Genomic DNA, 24,333 nt, shown 5'->3' with positions numbered 1-24,333 from the left:
GGTTGATCAAGCCTTGGCAGTAGGTGCAATTAATTCCTACAGGTGTTCCAAGCTCTGGAGTAATTAGTACCTCACGGTGTTTGGAACACACTGTTGTACTATACCCTTGGGAACATTAGTTGAACAGCACTGTACTGGAGAAAGTAATTTGTTGCTACAAAAATAGCAAGAAAAAAGGATACTAACAATGGAAGCGAAACAGACCATCTTATCACTTAAAAATGTAGGTTTTTTCCTCCAGAGAAATTGGAGCGTTCTAAAACTTTTGACAGGCAGTGTATATACACACACATGCACAGTATGTATGTATATATGCAGTCCTGATCAAAATTTTAAGTTGGGATGCTCTGGATCAACATATGTTGTATTTGAGGCAAATGGTGGTCACAGCAGATACTGACTGGTTTTGGGCCTCCCCCGGACCACGCCCCCAGTAAAGCTAAACTGCACATTTTGGAGTGGTCTTTTCATTGTGGTCAACCTAAGGCACTGTGTGCAATAAACATGCTGTCTCATCAGGATCTTCATATGCCACATGTGTGAGGTGGATAGATTATGAATCATGAATGATGAATGCTCACTAACAGATTTAGACACATTTGTGAACGTTATTTATGATTGATAGGCCTTTTATGTACATAGAAAAAGTTTTGATCTTTAAGTTCAGCTCATGAAAAATGGGAGCAAAAACAAAAGTATAGTGTTTATATTTTTGTTGAGCATATATATAAAATGATCCACAAAACAAAGGTCGTCGTGTACATTAAAAAGATAAAGTATGTCCTTAATTGAAGTCCACTAAACAAAAGACTGTCTCAGATACATGACCCTTGTGCTCATTTTGGAGATTTATCAGGATGATCATCAGAGATTACATGCTACTGACTCAACAGCAAGTTTCCCAGAAGGACTAGCAGGGCAGAAATAAAGCCGCAAGCCTCTAATCATTCATCTATACAGGAAACAGTGACTTTCACACTTCAAGCAACATGAAAATATATCTAACCCTATTTAAAGCTTAATCTTACATTTTGTCACTCTTGAAGTGATAATAATGAACTGCTGAACCGCACAATGTGGGGAAAGATTACTTTCAAATGTAGTTCAAATGAAGACACATTGACTGATGTTTTTAATTAGTGTGCCAATTACCTCCTTGAGGCAACAAGTGAACAATCAGAATTATCCAGCTGGATGGTTGGCACTAATATGAGTGACAAGCTACATTTAGCATCTCAGAGTTGATTAGTGCAAGTCATGCACCAAGTCTAATTAAGATACGGTTGTACTATTTTAACTGGATGGATCTTTTGGATTTTTTTCCAAAAATTAAAAGGAGGAGGATTAGGGCCACACTGAGGACAAAAATTACATAAATTAAAAAACTGTTACATTTTTTTTTTTTATTTAAAGTCACATTATTTGGAAAATATTTGTTAAATTCTTGATTAATCCAACATCTACACAAAAAATGTAATTACAAAGAAATTATTTCATCATTCATTGATTCCTAAAATAACGACTTATAATTGCAGAATAAATAATCATATTTGCATGTAAAAGTTTTTTATGAGAAAAATGTAGTGGTATCTACTTTAGGTTACTTTGTAGTGTTTTTTCTCTATAGTTAACTGCTGGGCAGTGAATGCTTCAACACCTCTGGTAGCCTACACGCACTAGTTGCAGCTTTATGACTCTCACAGGCCACCATAGTCAGTTGCATACATACAGTGCAAGTTAAGCTAGTATCCGCCAGCAAAGTAGCAACACACTTTAGTGAACAAATTTACACAGCAACTCTTGTTTCAAATCACCAAAATCGACTGCTTATTTGTGTCATTGTGTCACTACCCTAAATTATTTTAAAAAGAGCGATAAGAATACTTACAAGTGACTGGACTTACCAATAAACGAGTGGGGGACATTGGCATGTGACAACACACCAGCACCACCTCGCAATGGATTCTGGGATATATAGTATGAATAGTAACTATTAGTAAGCAATAGCCAGTTTAGACATAAAAACAATATTTTGAGATCCAAATGAAAGTGCATCTGCTTCTAACGGACAGAAGACACTGTTAGAAAATGATAGTAAAATCCATATTTTTAGGGGTGAAAACACAGCTTTTACCATTTAAAATCCTCTGGAAAACACAGCATCAGGTTCAAAATTTGTGATATCGATGTATTTTTTTGGGCAAATATGTATTCTGCTGTAAATACATCTAAATGGAACATAAAATAAGCACAAATCAAATTTGAATGAACTACCTTCTGTCAATGCAGCTATGTTAAGCCCACATTTGAGTATTGTAGTGTCAATTGTGACCATTAGATGGCAGCAAAATGTAAGTGAATGGCATCTTCTACAGGGGCAATACAAACAGCATTACCATGAACATTCATTCTAACCTTTTGTTTAATTAATTATGTAATATGGAAAATAATTATCCCTTTAAGGTGTTATGGAGATAAAGTCACTCTTTTCAGACATTTTCCAAGTTCTGCATATTTTTATTGCAGTGATAGATTTTTTTTTTAGGTTTGTCTTTCATGAATATGTATCAGATGGATTCTGTCTTCTTTCTGTCTATTTCGGTGCCGTGTGCAGTCTGTCAAGTACACGATGACTTTTTGTATTGGTTTCCTTGCTTGACTGGACTGGAGGAAGAAAACAGCTTTTGTGGCACATAGATGAAACAAATATGATGATGAGACAAAGAAAAGGAGAAAAAGATGCAGTGGGTAGCAAATGGAAGATATGTTACACACAATGTGTTCATTAATAGCGGAACTAGGTTGTGCACCTTCTACTTTAACACTCCTTGTTGTGCCTTTTGGCCGCACGGTGGTCTAGTGGTTAGCACGTTGGCCAACACAGTCACAGCTTGGAGATCGGGAAGACCTGGGTTCGATTCTCCCCTGGGCATTTCAGTGTGGAGTTTGCATGTTCTCCCCGTGTGCGCGTGGGTTTTCTCCGGGTACTCCAGCTTCCTCCTACATTCCAAAAACATGCATGTTAGGTTAATTGACCACTCTAAATTGTCCATAGGTATGAATGTGAGTGTGAATGGTTGTTTGTCTATATGTGCCCTGCCATTGGCTGGCAACCAGTCCAGGGTGTACCCCGCCTGTCGCCCGAAGTCAGCTGGGATAGGCTCCAGCATGCCCCCGCGACCCTAATGAGGAAGAAGCGGTATAGAAAATGGATGGATGGATGTTGTGCCTTTAAGAATTTAAACTCGGGCCAGATATATAGAGTAGAGGTTTCTAATGGCAACACAAGGGCTTATGAGAAATTAATAAAATTTTAAGCGGATAACAATTCACTGTAATGAGCAGAAAACTGTAATGTGTAAACTAAAACGGAACATGATTATTTTGAAAAAATGCCGAAACTCCCAAACCACTTTACAGTTACGCAAAAGACATTTTGTAACTATGTTTCTGCCTTGTCTCCCTGTCCTTTCTCCGTTATGTGAGGCATTTCCCCATGAAACAACATAATGAACTTGACTATATTATGCGCATTTTCTGCCTAGCAACAAGTGGTTGATACATATAAGAAGTGAATCTTTCCAAATTGCAATGTAACATCAAATATTGACTTGTAATGGAAAATGTCCTAAAACTATTTCCAGGATGACCTTCAACATAACATGTATGTTTCTATGCATTTTGGCCTTTTGTCACATGAAACAACAAAGTTTTGCGTGGTGGAGATTCAGTTTGCAGAAGTTACATGTAGATTGCTTTTGTGACAATAATGTGCCATTATGCATAAATCAATAAATACATGCATACATATATCCAGTACCAGTCAAAGGTTTGAAAAATGTCCTAATTCGATTTGATGCAAAAGTGTTGGTATTGTAAAAGTGTCTTCTATCTTTAAATGATACTTTATGCCTTCAACACTATAGTCCCGGACATCCTGCTTCATAAGGAAGGGGACACCTCTCCCCTCTATTCACCCTCCGCCCACACACAACCCACAATAACAGCGGCTCAAGTAATTGTGGAACAAAGGAGGCTGCGCCCCAGCAAAGCAGCAGGTCTGGATGGAGTATCATCATGACTTCTGAAAGCCTGCACGTGGGAGCTGGGCGACCCTCTACAGCGCATCTATCTATCTATCTATCTATCTATCTATCTATCTATCTATCTATCTACCTATCTATCTATCTATCTATAGGTAGGTAGATTGATAGATAGATACATACTATATATCAATCTACCTACCTATCTACGGTATCTATCTATCTATCTATCTAGAAGCTCGCCCTACTCACTGTATTCCCCTCCACCTGTCAGTAGATCAACGGCTTCCTGACTGACTGGAGGCAGCAAGTGAGGCTGGGGAGCACCATATCCAGCTCCCACACCATCAGCATTGGCGCCCCCTTGGGGTGTGCCCTCTCCCCTCTGATCTTTTCCCTCTATACAAATGTGACTTCACCTCAGGCGATCCAGCTGTCTATTCTCTGCACCTCCGTCTAAGTTTGCTTTGGCCCCGCTACCAAACTGGACAAGGGCAGACTGCAACGGACAATCAGGGCTACAAAGAAACCATCAGGACTAGCCTGGAACTGTATCGTTCCAGAGCCAAGAAGAAGCCGGGCAACATCTCTGCTCATACCTGTTCCAATTCCTCCCTCAGGCTGTAAAACTATTGAAATACTTAATATTTATTGAATATTTAATAACACAGCAACCTCTTATGTATGTATGTATGTATGTATGTATGTATGCACTACATACTGTTCAAGACGGAACACTGTGAATTTGTAACCTATAACATTGTAAATACCAAAATATAAAAGTCCTATAACGTTCTATGTAAATATGTATAGTAGTATTCTCCTTCTTCACCTTATTGTATTGTATTGTATTGTATTGTATTGTATGTACTTTATTGATCCCACAGCGGGGAAATTTACTTGTTACAGCAGCAAGCAAGCTTATATGTAAACTTATTTACATATTTACACATAGGCATTGAAGTCTCCCAGTACAACTACGGATTCACCAGCTGGGGTGCTCTCCAGCACCCCTCTGATGGACTCCAAGAAGGCTGGGTACTCTGAAGTCAAGTTTCCCCAACCCGAAGGCGTAGGGAAATGACCCTCTCGTTCACTGGGGATGACATGGAGGCACCAAGCCGGGGGGCTAATAATAAGCCTCCCCCCTGCAGCAAATCCAAGGTAGAACAAGGTCCAGCCCCTCTCGAGGAGTTTATTTCCAGAACCCAAACTGTGGGTCAAGGTCAGTCCGACTATGTCTATTGTATTGTATTGTACAGAGCTGCTGTAACTGGCAGCCACTCAAGCGGCGCCATTTTGAAAAAAAAAGTCTAGTTGGAATGTCTAACTTCTCGCAGAAGTTTGGGCTCCTTCCCCACCAAAGAAGTGACATTCCATGTCCCAACAACCAGATTTGGTCGCCGAAGACTAGGTCACTCAGGCGATGGCCCTTGACCGCCACCCAAAAACATTGCACAAGTGGTGGGTCTACGGGGGGGAGATCCCGTGTGGCTTCTTTTGGCTGGGCCTGGCCAGGCCCCACGAGTGAAGGCCCGACCCCGAGGCGCTCGCCTGCAAGCCCCTTCCCCGGGCCTGGCTCCAGGGTGATGCCCCGGTATCCCAAGTCCAAGTATCCCAAGTATCCCTCCTCTTGTGTTTGTTCATAGGGTCCTCTGAATTACTCTTGGTTTGTCCCGTCACCTAGGACCTGTTTGCCTTGGAAGACCCAACCAGGGGCCTATAGCCCTAGAAAACATAGCTCCTAGGGCACTCAAACACCTCCTCCACAATAAGGTAGTGATCCACAGAGGGCTTTTTTTGTTTCTGTTAAAAATATCACAACGTTTTCACAATGAATTCCCTGAACCCTGTATGTTGCAAATGACACGTTAAACGAGTGTGAAAAGGAAAGTGTGGTTCATCTTTGACTCCAAAATCAAAGTGATGTGAAAAGGCTTTTTGTTCTGTTGCGTTTTGATGTCAGCTTCATCTATTATGGATGGGGTGTAAATGAGCTCATCACAGAATTCTATACTGCACACTTTTGAAATGTTTTTTTTCAATTAACACAGACAGGAAACAAATAAAACAAGGCTTTAAACGGCGAGTCAAAATATTTTATTACTATAGAACAGGAGTCAGACTGGAGGCACTACCTCACATTTAGCATAGGCACTGAACTACTGCACTGCTGGGACAACCAAAGCCTGCCACTGGCTGACTATACACATCATCATCATCATCAACCTGAGTGACAAACTGACTGATGAAACAGAGAGCGTATATTTTCTACACTACAGTAGAAAGTCAACTGCTGTCTTTAAATACACAGCCTTTACACGTTGTATTCAACACAATGTAGTTTCACATTCATCTGTTACAGCAAACACCTACACATCATAGGATTAGCATTATTATTATAAAAAGAAATTATTTTTTGATTTTTGATTATTTTTGATTGTTTGGGACACACTGTACTTGTCAGACAGCGGCAATCACATTCAACACAATTGGTGGAAGAATTTACTGCTCTGGTCCCTGTTTGCCGCGATGCCCTTACATATAGGTGTAATTCTACCTCTGTTATGGCTCTGATACTACATCAAAAAAGTGGAAAAGTGTCGGGTTGACTTATGTTGCAATGACCAAAGTATGATGAAAAGCAACATTTTTAAGTTGGCACAGTTTTTTATAGGTATTTAGTCTCAGAAAAATTTAGTTGGATTTCATAAACAAGAAGCAAACACTGCAATTAGCACAAAAATGACCTATTTTGGGTGTAATTTGATCAAACTTTTTTAATGTACCGTACTGACCAAAATATAAGACAAACCCTATTTGCATTTTAAAAAATTAAAGACAAATCTTTTTACTCCGAATATACGACAACCTGTCATTGTCATACTTTTTTCTTCATATTTGGGTCAATACAGTCTAATAATTATTAGTATTCTAATAAGTATTAGTATTTTAAGAATATATGAAAACAAAAATCCATAACCGCAATATTGAATATATTCTAACAAAATATAGCATTTTGAGCATTGCGTGGGCATTTATAAATAACTCTTGAAGGTGAAGGTACTAGTATCACTCAATATTCCATGTACTAACTACAGTATGACTAAAGATCATTAGTATAATACACAGTACATGGGCAGTAAAGCATTTTAACATAAGCAATACTACTAGAATGGTCTCACTTCCCAACATGTCCTACATCATTTTTGGAGCACTCCATCCAGTGCAGTAATCACTTTTGCACGCACGCACGCACACACACACACACAAAGCAACACTTCACTGAGTGCAGAAAGCAATTACCCATCATGTTCATCACTGTAGAAAGAGCACAGTACAGCACGAGAAATAAATCACAATAGGAGAACTCTTTGCTCTTGTTTCACAAAATGCATCAAAACGTCTTGAAAATGATATAGGGGTGTATCGGTACATGTATGTATTATCAGATTTTTTTAGTACGGTACAGAGGCATACCACATAGAACACATTAGAAGTGAGGCACAGGAAATCTCATGTTTGTCTCATGTAAGTCATGTCTCTACTTTGTAAGCAAGTGGTAGTTAGTGCCAAGGAGAAGCCAGAGCTTGAAAATCCTCTTCCATCTTTGAAGTCTTCCAGTTTTGAACAATTGGCCTGAAATTCTTAAAATGGACAAAGACAGGTGGATAGGATGAAGGCAGCGTGCCGCCCTTGTCCAGTAGAGATAAGTCGCAGGGCTACAAACTGGAATTATTAATGCTGCACTCCAGCCAATAAGGAACTTTACAAAAAAAATTAATTACAGACTGTTGAAAGTGCTACTGTTGCACTTGGCAAGGGCCAATAAAAAAAAAAAAACACAAGTTCAAGGCCGAAAATGTGCCCGGCATATTCTAAAAATAAGCTTAATTCACTATTAATTTGTGTTGCAGCACAATGATCTGCATTACATTGATATTCTGTGTACTATATATATATATATATATAAAACTGCTTTTTGTGTAAATTATTCTGTGTACTATATATATATATATATATATATATATAGTACACAGAATAATTTACACAAAAAGCAGTTTTATGTTTTGCATGTTGTTCTTTTCAAGTACCCAAAATGAACCAAACTGTGACCTTGAAACCGAGAGACTATCAAACCGAGATTATCGCGTACGTCACACCCCCTCGTGAATTAAGCACTTTGGAAAGCAGGAGCTCACATCTGAACAACAGCACAGCAAATGTGCCACCTCATAACCTGAATCCACAACACAAAATAACACAAAAGCAAAAAAAAAACATTCTCATCTTTCAAAGTCATGGTCTTTTTTTTTTTTTTTTTTTTTACCGAAAAAGCACAAAGAAATACTAACGTTCGAGGAACATATTGATGCTACCTGCAGCTGTTGAACTGTCTTTACTGAACTTTCCCAACACAAACACATAAATGTGCAAAAAATAAATGAAAGAATAACACAGCACAGCCACAAATGCTGATGCAGATACAGCACACACGCATCAACATCTTCCGTGTGTCCTTTTTAGTTGGGACCTGACTGTTTGGTGTCGGTAATGATATGATGATATGCTGGGGAACCTTTTGCTGCAATGCAGGGACCAGAAATGCTGGGCCCCATGCAAAAAAAAATCACATTGGTGCCCCGCCCCCACCTGCTGCAATGCATCACCTTAACGCAAAGCTACTGCTTGTCCACTCAATATCTTTACAAGAGTGGTAAGGTGTGTGTGTGTGTGTGTGTGTGCTGTGGGTGGCAGTAATGTTAACAAAGGGAAAAAAAACAATAAGGCAAAAAAAAAAAAATAGTCAATTTGTCATAAATATTTACTGTATATTTTAATCAATATTTGATTGCAATTATAAATAATGCAAAATTAGTAAAGAGTTAAAAAAAAAAAAATTTAGCATTTAACAATTAATGTGTCCTAAATTGCCACAAACAATTCTAAATAAATAATTTGCTGAATGACTTGTTAACCTGCCAATACATTCATAAATAAATGAACAAATCATTCTAGTGTACTTGTAAATAGTTTCACTTCAGTCCTGTAGGTGGCGGTAATGCTATTCGAGTTACATTTTTGGGGGGTAGAAAAACAAATCATTTGTAAATTTACTCTGTATCATGTTCCTAATACATTTATGATTAAATAAATATATTATTGTTAAATAAAATGTAATTATTTTTAATTATAAATAAATACTAACTAAGAAAATAATTCCACTTAAGCCTTTGCAGTGATGCTGCTATGGCTTAGTAAAAAAAAAGGAGGAAAACGGGGTTGAATTATTTACTCATATGCAAAAAATTTAAAAAGACATAATTATTACTGAATGATAAAAAGTAATGTAATTGATGAAGCAACGAATAATCCTGAATCCACACTTTGGATCTTCACCAATATGTAATGTGTGCGTACTTCTCCCAGGTTGAACTCCTTGTTATAAATAATAGTAGTTTTTTGAGTAATCAACACTAATATAATGTCACTAACTCTAAATGTATACTGAAGTTCCTGTCATGGGAGTCAGTTTGTCTTTCATTCCATTCCATTCCATTTTCCTCCGCTTATCCGGGTCCGGGTCGCGGGGGCAGCAGGCTCAGTAGGGAAGCCCAGACTTCCTGGTCCCCGACCACCTCCTCCAGCTCCTTGGGAGGACACCAAGGCGTTCCCAGGCCAGCTGTGAGACATAATCCCTCCAGCGTGTCCTAGGTCTTCCCCGGGGCCTTCTCCCGGCTGGGCATGCCCGAAACACCTCACCAGGGAGGCATCCGGGAGGCATCCGGACTAGATGCCCAAGCCACCTCAGCTGTCTTTCATCCTGAGTCTCTATTTACATACACGTAGATGCTGCCTTGTGCGCACCATCATCCTCTCATGGCCTGCTTAAACGCTCCAGCATGTAATTGCCGTCTATCAACCTGCTACCAATGAATCATCCTGAAGCTCTCTCTTATCCTCCACTGGCTAAGAACATGGTTCTACTTCAATGGTGAAAGTAACCCCACATGGATGGAACATGGAGCCACTGTGGCTTTTAAAAAAAAATACACACACACACACACACACACACACACACACACACAGAATGAAAGAACCAGGACCACCTTGTATGGCTGTACAATTCTTTTGAGGGATTATTTTGAGCAGAGGAGGACACTGCACAACCTCCAGATGGCTGGTCTAATAATAAATACTAACACAATCAAAAGGGTGCACATCATGGAGAACCAAAAATAACCAATTGGCATTCTATCTGAGCTGCACCAGCCTCTCATCTCCCTAAAGTACGTATGGGCACATTGACACTAAGGCAGTGCTTCTCAAATAGTGGGTGGGGAGGGGGGGTGAATTGTCAGAGGGAGCGTGACAGCCAGAGAGGACCTTCAATATTAGTGCAGACCTGCCAACATGTATGAATTTGTCGTACTCAGCATGCAATTTGACACTTAAATACGCTTGGATGCTTCACTGCTCTCCATTTTGTTGCATTTCAGTTTCGAGTTCAGTTTGTACAGTACAAATGAATAAATAGATATCAGTTTCTTAACAATGTTTCAAGTTGGAGGGGGGGCCGTAAAACATTTCTGCCCCCTAGTGGGGGCATGAAAGAAAATAACTGAGAAGCACCGCACTAAGGCTACATCCACACTGCAGGGTATGATGACCAATTCAGTTTGCTTAGTTAAACTTCAATCTTTTTATGTAGTTGTTCACATTAACAAAACACACAAAAACACAATGTCACATGGCCCTAACTGAGACATTGGCCACAATGTCTCAGTCCTGGCGCATTTGTGGCAGTTTCAAGGATTGTGTGCAACCGGAGTCAACAATTTCTTAACCAAATTATTTTTTACAAAGGAGATGAAGAAGAAAGAGGATAAAGCTTTTGGCAGTGGCAGTTTGTAGAGAACTTACTGAGACGTTCCAAGGAGCATGTGGGTAAGGCGTTGCAGCCAGGAGTTGTGGGACAATTACGTGAGTTGCTTCATGGACACAAATTTTTAAAATAATTTTCAGATGACAAGAAGAACTTTTGCTTGCCTTTCCCCAAATCTCACATCGCAATACACACCTTTGGATAACGTATAGGTCGGCTCGACAGTATGCGACTTGAACAACTGTAGGAGCATCGGATTTACACTACCAGTAGTGAGAGGCGCGCTCACATTATTATTTGTGTTATTTTTTATTCTATTCTATTATAAAATGTGTTGCTTATCAGAAAAAAATGGTGAAGATGAATTGCATGAATGAAATGGCACATCTTTATTACGCACACAAATGTAGCCGTGAGTCAGCAATCGTGCCACGGCTTTTGGTTTATTTTGACTCTTTGTATTTTATTTCTGTTGTCAAATGTGTCATTTATCATTAAGAACTGGCGGGGATTAATCACATTAATGAAATGGCACGTCTATTACGCACACGAATACAGTTGCAGGTAAGCAAGCACCCCGTGGGTTTGACTTACGGATTATTTTGAGTCTGTATTTGATTTATATTCTGAAACGTATGTGTTATCATTAAGAACCGGAAAAGCATGATCACCATTAACTAAACAACACGTCTTTATTACTCCTACAAATGTAGTCGCAGGTGCGTTTGACTTTTTTGTCTTTGTATCCTATTTCTATTATGAAATGTTATAATAATAATCGGTTATTATTGAGAACTTGGGAGGAGCGATTTCGTGTCTGTGCATGTCTTGCAATAGCGCCGTGCCACAGCCCCCTTCTTTCAGGATATTAAGTGTGCCATACTTGGATACATTGGATCAACGTGTTCACACGAGCAAAATGCGACGTACTTAAGGTGTGAAGCGTGGTACAATAGGCCTAGTGTAAGCACACCCTAACTGTATCCGTATGTACTACATATTGCATCCTAAAAACATAAAAATGAGACAATGCAACAATCACAATGGTGGGCACTCCTGTACATAAACAAGGAACAATGGCAACGACTGCCTCGTTCAAACTAATTTCACGCTTCAAAAGGTTGCATCACCTTGAGATGATTTCTACTTCAAAATGTGTCAAGCTGAGGTAATAAATTCACTGTGTTGCTGTCGTTCTTTAAAACCAAGGGAACAAATACAACATGTCAGCAGTGATGGTTGATAGTGTTTACAAAGGATCAAGGGTGCTACACTTTAAAGGTGTAGCACAACAAATTCAACCACAGCCAGCTTGATTTTCTAGCAAAGAGAAGCACAGTGAGTGTGGTCGAAGGTCACACACTTTAGTTCACTGCAAAATCTGAGAAATCTAAGCAACAGTTCAAAACAATTTTTTTTAGACTCATGCTCAAAAATGACATACCCAAAATAAACGTTTTCTGTGCATCTAGGTCTATGTGTATGACGGAAAAAAAAGTCTACATTTCTATTAAAATCCCTCTTATAATTATTCTCTTACAGCCTAAAAAACACAGAAATGATGTTGTTTAATTGTAGCAACATTTGTGATTCAGTTGGTAATTATTTTGCTTTTTTAAAGTAATATATCTGATATGCTCCGTGATTATTTAATCCTGTTTAGATTTCAGTTTTTGCAGTGTCCAGTGGTGTTGCTTGGCGGCTGTTATTAGTAGCAGGGTTCATGACTGGTTTAAAAATCTGTCTGCTTATGTTAAATTGAACACATTTTTCACCAATTTTTAATATTTACAAATTAATTTAAGCCACACTGTATATTCCCCTTGATGCTTTAACACAGAGGTTCCCAACCAGTGGGAAATGGGCCAATACACAGTTATGGGTGGGTTTTAAATTGCCATTTTTAAGTTGAGAACTGTGCTTGCATCATCTATTTGGTAAATAAAGGAGTTAATTTACTTAAAATCAACCAGAATGTTTTCATAAAAATGGGGTATATTTTCTTGAGGGGAAGCGGTTAAATATATTTAGAGATACGTTAAAATGGAAAGTTAAAATTTTACCCGCAGATAGCCATAAATTACTTTATACCTTGTAATGTTTTTAGTAATTTTTTAACAACTAAAAGGTGTAGTTAGTAATGATATACCACTACATATTTCATTATAACTGTTTAATTATCTCCAATAACCTGGTTCTTCTTTCTTATAGTGAGGCATGTACAGTGGTACTCGGAATCATTGCAAATTATATATATTTGCATTTGCAATTTTCTTAAAAATGCAGTTCCTGTTTAAGGCAGGGGTTGGCAACTTTTACGATCAAAAGAGCCATTTTGCCCTCTCGCCCACTACAGAAAAATTGTCTGGAGCCGCAAAACATAACAGCTTATAAACTTTTAAAAGTTGTAATCTTTCTTACATTTTCTTGCCTTGCCCAAGGGCATTGGTCATCCAGGCTACGCCGCTGCTCAAGCAGGCTGTAGACAGACTCTGATGTTGACACTGTGGTCTTCAGCAATGCTAAGTTCCAAACAAAAACAAGAGTATTCCTTCAACCACCATAAGAAAAAACAGCATTATAGAAAAACAATGCCACAGCAGCAGCAGGGGAGCGTGACACATATATGGCCCTATGTTCCTTTTAGAATATCCACAAAAATACCCTGCTTTTATTCTGAAAAATGCTCAACAGTTCAAAGGCATGTGATTTTTTTAGTACACTGTAAGTGTGTGTATTTTTTTGCTCGTTTTTGTGCATCTTCTGCAGAGAAGACAAGCTGTCTCTCCTTCTTGTCAGTCACAACAATTCAAGCTGTCTTTGTATTTGTCAATCCAGCTCTGTCAGCAAATATCTAGAGATGCCTTTTTGTGTCTTTAACAAAATGCCTGTACCATCATGAAGATAGAAAAGTACATGTGGAGAATACTTTCTAGCTCCATGTCATCTGGCTTGTTTCCAAACTACATTGAATAAATCATCAGATGTTGTGTTATTGTCACACTGTCTCTTGTAAGCAGAGAGCTTCTACGGCATTGCTCGGCCCCTGTGACACTCCACCAATGACGAAAAGCATGTCGGGGGTCTGCAGGAGCGCAGACGAGCAGCGGGCAGTGGGCATGGGCGCCACGTATTCCCAACGTCGCTTTACTGGGTTGTAGCTCTCCACGGAGCCCAAAGGTGAGGGTTCATTGCCTGCAAAGTAGAGATAGAAAAATACTGCAGTCATTGCTTCTGTTTATATGACTACACACACATACACATTAATATTATATTAATTAAAATTATGTAATAATAATTTGTATTATGTATGTAATACAAATGAATAAAACTAAGTAATAATAATGATACATTAATTTAAAACGTCAATACTTGACTAAAAACCTATTTTAAATATATACTGTTCATTATTTGCACCAAAAAACAATTTATTATTTATTAAACATTAAATCATGGTGTTTCCTATCAAACATTTTGTAAGAATATGCTTTTTCCCTACAAAAGAGGTCTAAAACATTACATTTGTGCATTCTTATGCATGCAATACAACAGGTGGCAACTAACGACTTCGCCTCAAGCGAGTCAGAGCTTTTATTCCTGTCACTCACACACCAGTGATCCAGGGAAATGCAGCCGCGACACATAGACCCACTCGATAAAATGTGAAACTACACAGGAGTTATGATGCTAATGTTAAGTTAATGGTGATCAATGAAGGAGAGTCAACAAACAACTAGGTTGCTATTTCACTAATACTGATAATATATGATAAAATGTTTTTTTTTTTAATTCTTAATTTTTTTTTTTCCCAAACTGGTTGAACAGTTAGGGTTCCCAAATTCATTAATTGAGCCCTAGCATATTGCAAAATATCAAATTAAACATCAGAAAATTTCACACATTATCTCTTGATGACAAAGGCAAAAATGCTTTCTCTGTTTGAGCAAGGTGGGATTGTTGAGCTGCATAAGCAAGGCCTATTGCAGCGCACCATTGCTGCTGAGATTGGATGCAGTCATGCAGTCATTTGAAACTTCTTCAAAGAAAGAACAAAGAACAAAAAAAGTGAAGTGGTAGACCCCAAAAAAATAGCCGGAGGATCCAACTGGCTGTCCGTCAAGACGCGGGACCATCCTCGGCCCAAATAAAGGTTGTTACTAGTGCCGAGCGCAATCCAATAACCATCAGATGGCTTCTGCGGCAGAAGGGATTTAAGAAGAAAAAACATCTTAAAAGGCCTCCTCTCCTTCAAGGCCACAAAATTGTCCATTTGGAATTTGCATCAGAGCACCAAACATGGGACATTGAAAGGTGGAAGAAAGTTGATGAGATAATGAGAAAAAATGGAACCATGATGGTCTTGATGGCTTCCAATGTTACTAGCATGAAATGGAGATCCCACCTGTTTTCCACATGGCACAGTGGAGGGGGTAGCATAATGATCTGGGGTGCTTTTTCCTTCAATGGAACAATGGAGCATCAGGTTGTGAAGAAGTGTCAAATGGCAGCTGGCTATGTGGAGATGTTGTGGGGACATCATGACAGAAGGGCCTCAGCAGACTTCACCAGCATATTCATGGCAAAAAGGGTCACCGAAACAGTGCAACCTGTGATGATTCCTTTTTCCAACTTGTACCAGTCTGAGGTTGTGGATCCAGAAGAAAAAAAGTTTTAATAGTAGTCCAGAGCAAGATCTACGAATTTTCCTGGAACATGGTGTCCGTACAGTGCCTCCTCGACCTGCTTGTGGGGCATGCATGCACCCATAGGCGTTTGCGAGGTCCAACCACAGTACCACCAGGTCCCCCTTGTTCTCTTGGGCTTCTTTGATAAGCTGGGTGACCACACCCGTGTGCTCCCAATACCTTCGGGATGCAATGCTAAAGAATAGCTTTTCCTCAACACTTAGCAGAGAGATAGATCTGAACTGATCAATGTTCTTTGATTTTTCCTCCTTTAGAATGCACACACTTTTTGAAAAACGCTACTGGTCAGCCACATTTCCCCTTCTCCATCACCTTCAGGATCTTCCAGAGCCTGTGGGGCGACTTTGGGCAGTTCTTGTAAACTCTGCATGGTACGCGACTTGGTCTTGGGGCTGAGCTACCTCTTGTTTTCGTGACCCCCTCCTGGATCTCTTTCAAGCTAGGCTCCTTCCCATCAAATTCCAGAGTTGGTGCAGGTGAGTCAATCAACAGCTGGCAGTGGACCAGGTCTTGCTTGCTGGTGTTGTCGCTGAAGGTGTGTCTTAGGTGGTGGTCAGTCTCTTCGATGGAGCAGGTTAGCTGGCCGCTGCAGTTCTGCACGAGCAGTTGCTTGGTGAAACCAAATGGATTTGTGAGAAAGGCAGCCCTCTTCCTGGCTCTCCTTTTTCTTCTCCTCCTGTGCCCCTTCGCTCTCCTCAAAGTCAATAGTTTCTTGCAGAGGACTTTGCACAGCTCTATAGTGGTCCTCTCTCCTCTTTCCATGCCTCCTTGAACGGCCACTCCAAACTCTTCAGCTCTTGCCTGACCAGGTGAATCTTCTTTGCTTAATTCTCATGGTGTAAGAGGCTCTTATTGCTGCTCTCCTCTCAAATCTCTCCGCTGCTAGACACACAATGATGGTGGTCATTCTGTGGAGGTGTCGACTAACTCCACCGTTGGCTGATGTTTCCAAGATGTGATCAGAAAACATGTTATTGTTGCTTGAATCAAACGTCAAACAACAGCATCAGTCATCCCACAAAGGCTCCTAACTGAAAAGAATCCTACGAATCAAACAAATAAGCAGTGATGGGAAAAAAGGCAATTTAAGTGAGGAATAGCCCAATATGAACACTCATATTATATTGTATTTCTCCTGACTCACCTTTCTTTTTAGCAAGGTAGCAGGAAGAAACACATTTAAATGCAAATGTACTGTAGAGCAATATTCATTAAATGTTCATTACTTCAATGGCACATTTGCCTACCCGCCAGACTGACTCTACAAGGTATTCACTTCAATTAAAGTAGAGAACCAGAGGGCCTATTTAAAGATGAAATGTTACCAAATGACTTATTTTGCAGCGGTGGCTTGTATTATACATTTCGTTAGCATCAGGTTGTTTCCATTGAGACTGGCGTCACGTGGTTAAATTTATACAAAAACACATACATCACACACTCTTCCTGCAGCTCAAAAGGCTTCCTGTCATGACTTTGATGTCGGTCCACATATGTCACGTTCATTCACGATAGCTGCTTTAATCCTCCCTTTGTTGCTTTCCTTCAATTCTGCATACGCCTTTCACTTTTATTCTATTTTCTTAGCATTACTATTCTTTTTCTTTTTATATTCTCTCTCATCTATTTCTCCTATCTCCTCTTATCTCTGTCGTCCCTCACTTTTTTTTTTTTTTAGCGCTATCCTCTTCAAGGCCTCTTGTCTCAAACAATCTTCCTTCTGTCTTCCTTTACCTTTTTTCCCCCCTCTAATTTACAAAGCGATTCATCCCAAGTGTTTCATTTATAAATAGCAACCAAGTGGTCCTCTGTAGTAACAATAGCACTTTTTCTCATAATATGATATCATTATAATTTTGTAATAGTATGGCTTTTACTCAAACATTATTATGAATTAATAGTAATAAGCATACCCCCGCGACCCTAATGAGGATAAGCAGCATTGAAAATGCATGGATGGATGGACAACTAATTTATCTGCTTTAACGAAGAGCCCGTTCTCTAATAACCGCTGTAAAACCAGTTGGAGTGTCGGGTATGTTCCTGGATGTTTTGGGGAAAAATCAGGATGTCATCCAGATAAACAAAAGAAAAAACGTTTTATCATGTCGCAGAGGACGCCGTTTATGAGGCTTTGAAAAACTACCGGGCATTAGTAAGGCCAAAAGGCATCAAAAGATATTCCAAGTGGCCCATAGGAGTCTTAAATGCAGTTTTCCATTCGCCCCCCTCCTTAATCCTAATGAGATGGTACACGTTGCGCAAGTCTAATTTGGTAAAGACGGCGGTAAAGTGAAGAGATGCGAAGTCCATAAGAGGGAGCGGATACTTGTTTTTTATGGTTATGTAATTAAGGCCATGGTAGCCAATGCATGGATGGAGTGTTTTGTCTTTCTTCTCTACAAAGAAGAAGCCAGCTGTCACCGGGCAAGAGGCACAAATGAGACTGGCTGCGAGGGAGGAGAAGATATAGTCTTTCGTGCCAGTTGCTCGGGTGCAGATATGTTATGTAGCTTAGAGATTGGCAGAACAGTATCAGGCAAAAGCTTAATCGTGCAGTCGTAGGGGCGATGCAGAGGGAGAGATTGGTATTTATCCTTGCTGAATACCTGTTTAAGATCATGGTACTCCTCCGGTACCTTGGACAAATTGATCTCCTCCACGGGGCTACTCCGTACCGGAGGAGACGAAACAGCCGAGCGCAGTTAATGGGCGTGGCTCCAGCAATTAATGGCCGGTTTCGACCAGTCAGTGGTCGAGTTGTGGAGACGTAGCCACAGGAGGCCTAACACTACTGGTGCGCACTGAGAGGGCAGGATGAAAAAAGCAAATCGACTCATAGTGATTACCAGACAGGTGTAAACAGACATTCGATCTAGTGGGTGACGACCGCCAGGAGCGCCCATCTAATAAGAGAACTTCCTTAGGTGAGGCACGTACATCTAGTTAATAGAGAGATGTTTAGTGAAACTAGAGTCCAAAAAGCAATCATCAGCCCCCGAGTCAATGAGAGTCGACACCTCAATGTTGTGACCACTACCGAATATGGAGCCAGGTAGCTGAAGTCTGCTGGTGTGTCACGCGAGTGTCAGGAGAAGATAGGTATCACACGGCATGGGTGGAGCTGAGAAGGCAGCAGAAGGACCCAACGAGACTTGACCAGAGGGAGATTTGATACCTCTTGCAGAATGAGTAGGGCACCTGGAGATGTGATGAGATGGTTGTCTGCAGTAGTGATAGAGGTGCTGCTTGATCCAACGGGCATGTTCTATGGATGCAAGCGAGCGTCCTCCCAGCTGCATGGGGATGTCAGTCGGAGGAGGCGATGGAAGAGCGGGTGTCGCAATGACGGGTGCGATCCCACAGTCGTCGCCAAGCACCGATGATACCATCCTGGGAAAACTGAGCGTGTGGTGTCCAGATGAAGCAACCTGGTCTTTGTGGTCACTGAGCTGCTTCTCTATCCACCCGGCCAAGGCAGTGAAATCATCAAGATCCTTGGGCGTCTCCAATGGTATCTAGTAGGTCTTTATTTCGGCGTGAGTCTCAGGATGAAGGCAACCAGGTGAGCCAGCGCGTTTCAGTCGCTATCGTGGCGAGTGTGCGGAACTCGGTGGCATAGTCTGTCACACCACGACGCCCTTGCTGCAGATGCAGGAGGGAACGTGCCTCCTCGCGAACGGGAGGGTGGCGCTGGAATATCTGCTCCATTGACTGGTACGTCTCACATACAGAGAACGAGTCTACTCGACGGTGGCCCAGTAACCAGCCCTACCGGTGAGGTGAGACATGACAAATGCCACCTTTGCTTGGTCCGAGTGGAATGTAGCAGCTCGCAGCTCAAAATGGAGTTGTGGCTATACGTACGTACCTTCCTCACATTGTGTGAGGAAGGTACGTACGTCTGAGTTGGCAGAAAAGCATTCCGAGATACTGTAGTTGTGGACAAGGTGCAAGGAAAGCAACCTCGGCTGCAGCATCGGCGTCCTGGCTTGAACCGGTGGCTGTTTCGCTGGGGATTCTGGAGGGAGGGGAGACGCCATCTTGGAGGTGACTAAGCAAGTTGTGCAGCAGTGTCTCCACAGCCTGCATACAAGCATCCTGGTGCTCGACCAGCCCTTGGATGCTTGCGGCCCGTTGATTAAACTGTTCCTCTTGTTAGTTCATCCACTGGGCTTGTTTCTGAAGCTCCAGCTTTAAAGGGCGCGTCTCCGCGGGGTCCCTGTTGGCCAGATTGTTCTGTTACGGCCGCTGGCACGGGTGCCAAGTGTTCCGTACCCCAGAGCAGAGTCAAAGGCAAGATGGTGTAAAAAGGTATTTAATAATAACAGAAAGCGCTCACAAAGGAGGAAAAACAAAGTACAAGAAAAGACACCGGTGACAAAAGGTCAAACAAAGTAGCAAATAAGAAAATACAAGGGTGCTAAACACTGAATTCAGTTGGCAGCAGGGAATAAAGGCTCACAAGGAATACTAGCAATGTGGCAGGAGAAAACTAAGCATGCACGAAGCTGGCGAAGTCAGACAACAACCTGGCAAGGAACTGGCTTGACAGCATGGCTTAAGAAGCCTGATTACTAATTGGATGCAGCTGTGTGGGCCACATGAGCACTAGAGTGTTCCTCTGCAGAGCTGCAACGAGACAGCAGAGGGCAGCAGACCAAGAAGAGTGCCAATCATGAAAAATAATTATTAACTATTAATAGCCATCAATCCATTTTCTATGTCACCTATCCTCATTAGGATCACGGGGGTATGCTGGTACCTATCCCAGCTGATTTTGGGTGAGAGGCGGGGTACACCCTGGACTGGTCGTGAGCCAATCGCAGGTTAACTAGTAATACCTGTATAACAATTATTAATTCCTGTAATATTCCGATTTTGTCTTGTAATATTACAACTCTAAATATTAATATTTTTTCCTGAAAAATATATATATTTTTTAGAAGAAATGCAGCTTATTTTTGTAATTGTATGACTTTTTCTTGTAATATTAAGACTCTATTCTTACGTTTCGCCTCTTTTTTCCACTGTAATATTACAACTTTATTCTAACGTTCAAATTTATTACATTAGGTCTTCATTCTCATAATAGTCTATATATCATATTAGTCAATATCAATATTATTGTAATTATATTACTTTTATCTCATAATACTATGTCTTTATTTTCATAATATTAGGTGTTTTTTTTAATACAGTTTTATTCTAGTTACATGATAATTTTTCTTGACAGTAATATTCCCACCCTATTCTCATAATATTATATATCTCCTTTTTTCAGTAATATTACAACTTTATTCTGGTAATGTTACACCGCTATTGTCATTGTAACCTGCTCATAACCTGCTATGCAAAAATGTCATACAATACTTTTCTACAAGAGAGGAGAAATATGATTTTAGGGAAAAACTAAACTTGAAACACATGTGAGAACAACACTAAAAACCCACAGCATTTCAATATGTGGAATATGTGGAATGAATAATTAAAAAATCACATATGGAATACAGGAAGTGGATAAATGTACTGCACAAGATGTGGAACGGATGGGGGGTAGGATTAAATAAGCTTTGCTTCTTCCTATTCTTTTTGGACATGTGGATCTGTGAATTGAATTATGTGATGTATTCCATTGTAACTTACATGCATGTTCAAATAAAATCAAACTATTACCATTGTAGCATTTTTTTGCTGAAAAAAATATAATTCACTTCCTGTAATATTGTGACTAGACTATTGTTCTATTGTGACTAGTTTTATTGTTATCTATTATTATTCTATTATTTTGAAGTATTTTCTCTTGGAATAAAAAAATACAACTTGATTGTTGCCATTTTAAGACGTGATATCATGTGTGGTAATATCATGTTCAAATTACTTTAATACCTACTTTAGTACCTATTCAATTCAATACACTTTTATTTTGAAAGTAAAAAATTACTGGTGTTTAAAGAAATAAACTATAAAAATAAATATGTTTTCTTTCTCAATCTAAAGTTACTCCACTTTGCCAACAAATAAATATTTGCTGCTCCAAATGATTTACTTAACAAAACATCATGCCACCTTTAATACGAGGTGTGTGTGTGTGTGTGTGTGTGTACTCTCCAGAGAGTCACAGAGGATGAAAAAGACATTTAAATTGAGCTTGTACCAGTTTGCATGAGCAATGTTGCTTACAGTGGCAAAACAGAGAGTCAATATCTGCTTAATAAGCATACATGTCATTGAGGAGTGTCTGACCTCTGATTAATTGTAACGATTGCTCACACTGGATTCACTTGAACAAATGTAGCTCAGTGAAGGAGAAAATGAAAAGCAAATGGGAAATTAATTTTCTTTTAGAATGTTTATTGTGTGTGTGTGTGTGTGTGTGTGTATGTGTATGCTGGCTGCAACAATTATTATTACCATTGTCCAATATAAGCGAGTGGTGCTGGTGCATGGCTGCTACTTGCTTTGTTGGGACTTCATTGGTAGAAAGAACATGGTGATAGTGGGTTGGCAGCAAAGAGGAAAATGAGAACAGTACTGACCTAGACCACCAGCCACAATGACCCGTCCACATAGACATCCTGCCACGAAGTCAGCTCTCTTCTCCCGCATCCTTGACATTCGACTGGGCTTCATCCACATACCTGTCAGGACAACAGGACAAAAAAAAAACTTTTACCACACAAAAGCTTCTCCATATCTTAAATAAACAACAAGGACCACAAGATATACTGTATCTATTTTCAACAATTATGACTTCCACTTTTCAATTATGTATTTTCCTATCTCAAAAATGCAACTTTATTATCAGAATTTTATGACTTTATAACATGGCTTTTTACCAAGACAATGGCATTTTATTTTCCTAATATTTCCTATAACTTCCTCTGGTAATATTACAACTCTATCTTGTACTGTTTTTTTTTTTCCATAATATTACAACTTTATCCTAGGAAATTTTCCTGTTTAGTCTAATAACTTTACATCTGTTTCCTTATACTACTAAAAATGTTTATTTTCAAATATTTTAACATTTTTATTTAGCGTAATTTCCAGGCTATTGAGCGCACCGGAATATAAGCCGCACCCACTAAATTTAAAGAGAAAAAAAGACTTGTACATACTGTATGTGGGTTATTAGCTGCAGATGTCCACGTCATAACAGGGTATTTAGGACTCAGAAAGGTGTTACACAGAAAGATATTTTTAACTTTAAATTTCCGGTGTATAAGACGCACTGGTGTTTAAGTCGCACCCATTAAATTTAGAGAGAAGAACAAAAAAAATGTACTAAATTTACTGGCCTCAAATAATAACATTATATCTCTTTCTGTGTTAACAGTATTATTCCAACCAAAACCACTACAGTGTTCCCTAACAATAAACCCTGGGTCACAAAAGAACTAAAGCAGTTACTCAATAAGTAGAAATATATACTAGTTCGGCAGAGGAAAAGGAGAAGGCTAATTGAGAGGTCAAGACTGCCTTTCAAGTTGGTACCTCTTTATTTGACAGAAGCCAATTATGAGCTATGAAAAACTCTCAATGAGCTTGTCAACTCACTGGAAATCACAGGAGGGCATTATTCAAAATAACAGTCTGACTCACGGTGTCATCTTACAAAGAACGCTAAAATCATCACACAGCTACTTAACACTAAAAAGGTAGCTAAGAAATATACAATACAAATACGAGTTTAAAATAAAAAACAACAACTATTTTAACAGCTTCCCATCATGCATTTAATCCCAGCAAAGCATTCCATTGGACACCGCTGCAAGGGGAGTGGGAGCCACAGGAACCTCCCTCTGAGCTCTGGGCTCCTCTGGAGCTGGTGAACTGGTGGACAGATGCAGCGCCCGGCTGCCCGGCAGTTTTTTTTCAGGTCAGGAGTTTGACTAGGCCACTCCCAAGTCTTCGTTTTGTTTTCCTTCAGCCATTCAGAGGTGGACTTGCTTTTGTATTTTGGATCATTGTCCTGCTGCAGAACCCAAGTTCGTTTCAGCTTGAGGTCACAAACAGATGGCTAAACATTCTCCTTCAGGATTTTTTGGTAGACAGCAGAACTCATGGTTCCATTTATCACAGCAAGTCTCCCGGGTCCTGAAGCAGCAAATCAACCCCAGGTCATCACACTACCACCACCATATTTTACTGTTGGTATGATGTTCTTTTTCTGAAATGCAGCCAAAAAGTTTTGTCTTGTCAGACCACAGAGTATTTTCCCAAAGGTCTTGGGGATCATCAAGATGTTTTCTGGCAAAATTGAGAATAGCCTTAATGTTCTTTTTGTTCAGCAGTGGCTTCCGTCTTGGAAGTCTGCTATACAGGCCATTTTTGCCAAGTGACTCCACCACTTCTTATGGTGGAGTCATGAACACTGAGGCAAGTGAGGGCTGCAGTTCTTTGGATGTTGTTGTGGGGTCTTTTGTAAAAAACAACTGGATGTGTGGATGAGACGTTGCTGTGCTCCTGGGGTAATTTTGGTTGTCCGGCCACTCCTGAGAAGATTTACCACTGTTCCATGTTTTCGCCATGTGTGGATAATGGCTCTCACTGTGGTTCGCTGGAACCCCTCTTGAAAAATATGATACAGATTTTTTTCTTTTAATATACTGTAATGATGTCTTTTGCCAAATAAATTTCAATTTTAACGTCATCATATTACGACTTTCTCCTCAATATTAATATTACTTAATTT

At 39.9% G+C, this 24,333-nt stretch overlaps 1 protein-coding gene across 4 annotated transcripts in view; it reads right to left on the bottom strand.

Moving 5' to 3' along the window:
- Window positions 1-5,262: 5,262 nt before the first annotated feature.
- LOC129177070 (kelch domain-containing protein 8B-like) overlaps window positions 5,263-24,333 on the bottom strand; it is a 179,107-nt gene continuing 160,036 nt past the window's right edge. For all 4 annotated transcript variants that reach the window (XM_054767803.1, XM_054767811.1, XM_054767828.1 and 1 more), the window contains 2 exons: window positions 22,175-22,276; window positions 5,263-14,124 (listed from right to left, as the gene is read on the bottom strand). In XM_054767803.1, coding sequence (XP_054623778.1) covers window positions 13,928-14,124; window positions 22,175-22,276 — 299 coding nt within the window. In that variant the 3' untranslated portion in view covers window positions 5,263-13,927. The remainder of the gene's footprint in view (window positions 14,125-22,174; window positions 22,277-24,333) is intronic.

Source organism: Dunckerocampus dactyliophorus, chromosome 1 (assembly GCF_027744805.1).
Source record: "Dunckerocampus dactyliophorus isolate RoL2022-P2 chromosome 1, RoL_Ddac_1.1, whole genome shotgun sequence".
In the NCBI taxonomy this organism is placed as follows: domain Eukaryota; kingdom Metazoa; phylum Chordata; class Actinopteri; order Syngnathiformes; family Syngnathidae; genus Dunckerocampus; species Dunckerocampus dactyliophorus.
The sequence above is the reverse complement of the archived record's forward strand: the minus strand, read 5'-3'. Positions and strand labels throughout refer to the sequence as shown.